Below are 7,428 nucleotides of genomic sequence, written 5' to 3'. Positions count from 1 at the left end.
TTCTATTTGATGTGTGCAAGTTTTATTTTCAATCAACTTCCCTATTCTTGCTTGCGACATAACGACATTAGTTCTCTACTTCTCTTGCTTTTGAATTATTGTGTATTTTGTGTCGTTAAAGAAGCAAGGAAAAAGATGAGAGGGAGACAAAAGCAAAATTGATTTTTCTTATTCTCTACTTCTCTTCTACCGCTCTGCTCCAGAGCTTCCAATTTGATTCAATTAATTTCTATCATTAAGTAAGAGCTATTCTTATTAATTTTTCTATCTTGTATTTGATGTCTTTTAGGCTCAGTGGAGTTAGGGAGGAAGCAAGGTGAACAGCCCTATCATTTTTTTTGCTCATATCTGCTATAGTTCTTGTCTCAATTGAATATGAGAAAAAGGGGAAAAAAAAAAGAAAATGTCATTTTTCCACTGAAAAATTCTTTCAACCTGTTTATAATAGTTACTTGATACTTGTAAATTATCTTTGGCTTTGCTTTCTGCATGTTGGCTAGGAGTTGGATAGAAGTTCTTGGTTGGATTGTGGATAGCCTCTATAGTTACATGGTTAACTGCCTTATATTTAAGTCAGGTTCAGACATCCAATTACGTCGGTTGAACCATGGGATTTGGATTAAGTTTGAGTTTGTTTCAAATTGTGAGATCTTCTGGTCGCATTTGTGTATTTGTTACATTAAGTTGGGATTTGTGTATTTGTTACATTAAGTTGGGTATCTATTGTAAATTTTGTGGCTCGGCTTTCTTCGTACTTGCTTGGAGTTGGATAATTCTACAAGTGTCTTCTACACTAAAAAAAAAAAAAAACAGGAGATATGCTAAGATGTTTTTTTTAGACGTAAGTTGTTGCTTTCTTCCTATTCATTTGTTTGAGTGTAGCTTTTTGGCTCGAATCTACCATTTTGATTTTTTTTTTATGCTCACTTGTTATTGTAAAAGAGGACCTAATTGATTTAACCTCCCTGGCAAAAAACAAGCAATGAACAGGATCTCTCGTGCTGCACTTGAATTGTAGCAGCATAAAATCTTCATGACTAGTTATGAGTGCAACTAGAGTCGTTTGCTGTGTCTTTGAATTCATGGCTAGTTTCGAGAGCAACAAGAATAGGCCATTGTAGTAAGTGTTTCTTTATATCTAATTAGGGCTTCCTTTTGTTCCCTCATGGATTGAATGGATGTTAGTGAGTGTTTCTTTACTTCTAATTAGATATACTTTTGATAGATATCCCTCACAAAGTTGTGTCTATCTCACACTTCAAATTGCACTTTTTTTTTATTTGGATGCGTTCAAATGCTTACTGTCCTTATATTGTCGGGAACCTGTAGTGGAAGTGAAGTGGACCAATCTGGCATAGCTGAGATCGCAACATTCTTCCCAAACTACACACGACGACGAAAGCCCTCAAGTAATTTTTTTCCTTATCTTTCTTTAGCTCTCTTTTCTTTTTCTTTTTATTCTTTAAACTTTTTCTCTTTTCCTTTCTTATTATTTATTTTCTTACACATTGATTTTTAATATTGTTTAGGTATAATATATAATCATGCCTCCAAAATATTTATCTGGATCTCAAAAAAGGAAAAGAAAACAAAGAGAAGAGGCACTTATTCAAAGTCAGGCATGAGATATTAATAAATACTTTAATATCAATAACAAAATAACTGTAGAACAGAAGATTGATAACTTGTTGGATGTTGAACAAGAAATTGTGAATGACTTGGATGAAGAAGATAATGATAATATTTCTGTTATTCAGCCTGAAACTATAGATCAAGAGATTATTTCAGATTTGAATATTGATGATCCTGGAAAATGGGAAAAAATTAATCAAAAATTAATAGATTTTTTAGTGGAAAAGGGTCCAACAAGAATTGATGACATCTTGTTTCCTAAAGATAAAGCTGGTAGACATTTTGATGCATTGCATTATAACCGAATACTGCAAAATGGAGAAAAAAAGGATAGAAAATGGCTAGTTTATTCATCTTCCTTGGATAGAATATTTTGTTTTTGTTGTAAGTTGTTCATAAATCACAACAACAAGAATACAATTAGTCAATTAGCTACTGAAGGCTACAAGGATTGGCATAATTTGACTCGATGTCTTACAATGCATGAAGGAAGTAAGGAACATATTGGTTGTATGACAACATGGAATGATTTGGAGAAAAGACTGAAAAAAAATAAGACAATTGATGAAAGCATTCAGATAGAAATTAATAAAGAAAAAGAGCATTGGAGATTAGTATTAAAGCGGTTAATTGTTGTTGCCTATAGACTTAAAAAAAATAATCTAGCATATCGAGGAAATTGTGAAAACTTTATGTTGAGAATAATGGTAATTTTTTACAAATGATTGAAATGATTGCTGAGTTCGATCCAATAATGCAAGAGCACATACGACGTATTCAAGCACATGAGACACATTATACATATCTTGGTCCAAAAATTCAAAATGAACTGATTTAGATGTTGGCAAATGAAGTAAAAGCTGCAATTCTTAGAAAAATCAAAGAAGCAAAATATTATTCAGTTATACTAGATTGCACTCCAAACATAAGTCACGAGGAACAAATGTCTCTTGTAATACGTTGTGTGGATAATTCAACAAGCTCTGTTATGGTTGAAGAATACTGGGTATCTTTTTTGAAAGTAGATGACACTTCTGGATTTAGACTTTTTACTGAACTAAAAAATATGTTGAATGATCTCGAGCTTAATATTGATGATATAAGAGGACAGGGGTATGACAATGGATCCAATATGAAAGGAAAATATAATGGGGTGCAAAAAAGATTATTTGAAATAAATCATAGAGCCTTTTATACACCTTGTGGATGTCATAGTTTGAATTTGGCATTATGTGATATGGCTAATTGTTGTTCTAAAGCTATGTCTATGTTTGGAGTGATACAACGTATTTATATATTGTTTTCATCTTCTATAAAGCGTTGGAAAGTTTTTAAAAATCACGTAGAAGGCTTGACAGTTAAGCCATTGTCACAAACTCGTTGGGAAAGTCATGTTGAAAGCGTGAAAGCTATAAAAGAACAAACATCAAAAATTAGAGATGCTTTACTTGATTTGGCACAAACGAGTAAAGATCCAAAAACAAAGAGTGAAGCTGAATCATTGGCAACATATGAACTTGAAAATTTTGAATTCTTGCTTGGCATGGTAATTTGGTACAAGTTGTTGCATGCGATCAATACTGTGAGTAAATTTCTTCAAGGTGAAAATATGGATATTGATATTGCAATTAAACAATTAAAAAGACTTATTCTTACTTTTGAGGAGTATCGAGAGTTTGGATTTGATAAGGCCATGATAGAAGTAAAGCAAATGGCAGAAGAAATGGAAATTGAAGCTACATTTAAAGAAAAACGCATTGTCCGAAGAAAGAAACAATTTGATGAAAGTAGTAGTGAAGATGTGATGCAATCAGCTGAAGAATCTTTTAGAGTTAATTATTTTATTTTCTTAATGGATCAAGCTATTTCTTCACTAAAAACTCGTTTTGAACAATTTCAGAAGTACGAAGAAACATTTGGGTTTTTGTTCAATCCAGAAAGATTAAAGTTTGCTAATGATGATAATCTAATGAAATCTTGTAAAAATCTCGAAGAAACATTGAGATATAATGGCAAGTCAGATATTGATGGAGATGATTTGTATATGGAGTTATCAATCTTGAAACAGTCTTTACCGGTGGAAGCAAAAAGAGCAATAGATGTTTTGAATTATCTGAAAAATATGGATGATTGTTATCCAAATACTCATGTTGCATACAGAATTTTATTGACCATACCAGTTACAGTGGCATCTGCAGAAAGGAGTTTTTCCAAGTTAAAGTTAATTAAAACATATCTTCGATCAACCATGTCACAAGAAAGATTAAATGGATTGGCGATGTTGTCTATTGAAAAAAACATAGTTGAACATCTTGACTATACAAGCTTAATTGATATTTTTGCAGCTAAAACAAGACGCGTTGTATTCAAATGATTATTGGTAATATTTATTTTTTTATTATATTTTGAAATATTCATGTTATTCAACTCTTTATTTTATTGTAAATTTTGTAGCTTAACTAAAAAATTTTGATCGCACATGTAAAAGAGGATTATATTTTGAAGTGTAGATGATTTTTTTTAAGTTAATATAGTAATAAAATTGTATAAGAGGGCCCTTTTTATTGAAATTCGACTCAGGTCATCAAAATCTCAGGTACGACACTATAATATATATATATATATATATATATATATACGCACAGTGCACGACTGTGCGCATCGCACATAGATCAATTCAATAGGTTTTTTTTTTAAATTTTTTTAATTAAAAAAATTAACATTTCCTTATATAAATTTTTAATACATTAATATATCCCCTCAACATATTTCAATACTCAATAAATACTTAAATTAATTTTATTTTATTTTATCTTTTAAACCAAACACTATAACATAATTGGAAAGTCTGAACCCTAGAGGTAAAATCTAAAAATAAAAATAGTTTTGATACTATAACCCAAAGCCTGAACCCTAGAGGTAAAATCTAAAAAAAAAATAGTTTTGATACTATAACCCAAAGTTTGAACCCTAGAGGTAAAATCCAAAAAAAAAATAGCTTTGATACTATAACTCAAAGCCTGAACCCTAAATAGCTTTGATACTATAACCCAAAGCCTGAACCCTATAAATAAAATTTTTAAACAATATTTTAATTTATTTTTTTAATTCAAAAATTAAAAAAAAATAAAAAAAAAACTAAATTCAAGTGATATCCTGCGCGTGCACAGTCGCGCACTATGCGGGTGCGCAAGATATCAATTTTGTGTGTGTATATATATATATATAATTACAGGTTTGATATTGTGCGCGACGTGCACAGTGCGCGACTGTGCGCGTCGCGCACAATATCAACGTTTTTTTGTTTTTTTAATTTTTTTTTTAATTTGTAAATTAAAAAATAATTAAATTTTTTTTTTACGATTTTATTTATAGGGTTCAGACTTTGGGTATAGTGTTAAAGCTATTTTTTTTTTTAGATTTTACCTATAGGGTTTAGGCTTTTCAATTAGGTTATAGTGTTTGGTTTTAAAATAAAATTAATTTAAGTATTTATTTAGTATTATAATGTGTTTAGGGGATATATTTATATATTAAATTTTAAATAAGGAAATGTTGAATTTTTTAAATTCAAAAAATAAAAAACAAAAAACAAAAAACGCTGATATTGTGCGCGACGCGCACAGTCGCGCACTGTGCACGTCGCGCACAATATCAAACCTCTATATAATTAATCTCTAATTCTCTACTATAATAATGTAATTGGTCGGTATTTAAAAAATAAATATTCCTGTATCTCTAATTCTTATCAATAAAAGGTGAAATGTGGGAAGACAATATCTCTGTATCAACATTTACATTTAGAGTGTAATAATATGATTAGGTTGAATGTAGGACTTAAATATCGTCACACTCATGATTTCTTAAGATTGATATGCCTAAATAAATCATAGGCCCTGGTTACTTCTCAATCCTGCTCAAATCAATCGATCATCTTTTGAATAGCATCTGTTGACATCCTCGTAGTTAATATGATGAGATTATGGATTAGTTGTTTGATCAAATGGAGAGCTATAAAATATATCCTTTGTTATTGAAATCATGAAAAGTATGACCATTTTTTATTTATTATTAAAATAAATACGTTATTATATCTCAGTCCATTTTATTTTAGAATAATTCATTACTACTATAATATGGACATTTTAATTTTGATTTGTACTAATAACTCATAGTAGGTTGTAACTGCTCCATCATTCAATATTGTATTGTGTCAAATATGATATTATAGTTATATAATTGTGTAGCGATTAAAGATACAGCTATAGAATCATAGTTGATGTGATAATAGAGGGGGTCCATCAAGCAAGGGTCAAAAAGGAAAATAAAAGCTTATGTAGAGGTCAAAAGACGATCAACACTAAGGAATCAACGGACTCATCAAATATGGGTCAAGCGGAGGTCGACTTCAACTGTCAATCAAGCCCGAAATGTCTGATCGACCAACAGGTTAATTAGAGTAAATTGTTTGTTCGGACGGGATCAGTATAGCTAGACCATCAAATACTCACAACTGACCAAGCAAGTGTTAGGCCAACCAGAGCTCATGTCCAGTCTAGCCATAAATAGTCTACCGAATCGAGTCACTACGAGGAAAAGCAGCTGAGGTCAACCAGGCAGGGAGTCCCGACTGAACGGGCACCCTGCTCGGCCAAATAGTGGAGCTCTTCCCATATCTCTTAATATCCCTCTAGGAGGTAATATCGCTAACAACATGACATGGTCAACAGGTAAATCATATGACGGAAGCTTCTACTGTCTTGTCAGAGATTTGCATGTCGTGTTAAGGTATAATGTCAAAGACATTTTTCTTACATATCTTTTCATAGGACGATTAGGAAAACTTGCATGTACCTTGGGGAGCACTCACGTCGCCTCCCAAAGCGCTATATTAAGGGGAGTCCATGCACCGACGGATGTATGTGACATCTTTTATTTGTGCTTGTGCTTTTCACTGTTAGTACATTGCTCTACCATCTTTCTACTATTCTAGTAACTGACTTGAGTATCGGATGGTCAACGCTAAAGACCCCTTCCCTGACCCGGTACTGACGTTTATTGTGTTGCATATCAGAATAAGTTATTCGCACAGTCAACCGAGGAGCCACATCCCCATCTAATCTTCTTTACCGTTTTGGGACAGGATCACCAGTAATTATAACTATGTAATCGTTATGATCTCATATGTGTTAAAAAATATCAAAAATAAGATTATTTTTAAAGTAAAAATACCAAGACTTAGGGGTACTTGATTGGATGGTATGAAAAGTAGGAAATGAAAAAGGAATAAATAATTAATGCCTGATTTGAGAAATTGATGATGGATCTTATGGATTCAATCCCCCAAATATACGAATAAGTCATTATTTATTAAAATAGAGGGAATGCCCTCTTTATTCTTATTCTCCACTTTTATTATTTCTATTTTCATTCTCCATCCCTTCCGGAAACTAAACACCCCCTTAAACAAGCAAGGGATGTCAACGATAGAAGGCAACAAGCGCAAACATGGCCAATCTAACTAGTTGATGGTGAAGGTTAGCAACTAGTGACTTCCGAGTAAAATTACTAATAAGAGAATGGTTTCAAATCTAATGCGTAGGTGAAATTTAGTATTTTATGTAACACCCATAGGATCCCTAGAAATTTTACATGAATTTATGCATGATTAAATAGGTTTCATGTGGATTCTTCTTTAAAAAAAAATAAAATAAAAAGAACAAAAAAGATGCATGACCAAGGATTAAACCTCGGACCTCTTAGTAAGTGGTTCCATATTATAACCAGTAGCCCCAG

At 31.8% G+C, this 7,428-nt stretch overlaps 1 protein-coding gene across 1 annotated transcript; it reads left to right on the top strand.

The window, feature by feature from the left end:
• Positions 1–2,470: 2,470 nt before the first annotated feature.
• LOC122033819 (zinc finger MYM-type protein 1-like) lies at positions 2,471–4,006 on the top strand. The gene has a single exon (XM_042592983.1). The coding sequence runs from the start codon at positions 2,471–2,473 to the stop codon at positions 4,004–4,006; it is 1,536 nt and encodes a 511-aa protein (XP_042448917.1).
• Positions 4,007–7,428: the final 3,422 nt, after the last annotated feature.

Source organism: Zingiber officinale, chromosome 11B (assembly GCF_018446385.1).
Source record: "Zingiber officinale cultivar Zhangliang chromosome 11B, Zo_v1.1, whole genome shotgun sequence".
Classification (NCBI taxonomy): domain Eukaryota; kingdom Viridiplantae; phylum Streptophyta; class Magnoliopsida; order Zingiberales; family Zingiberaceae; genus Zingiber; species Zingiber officinale.
Note: the sequence above shows the minus strand (reverse complement) of the source record. Positions and strands in the feature narration are given on the sequence as shown.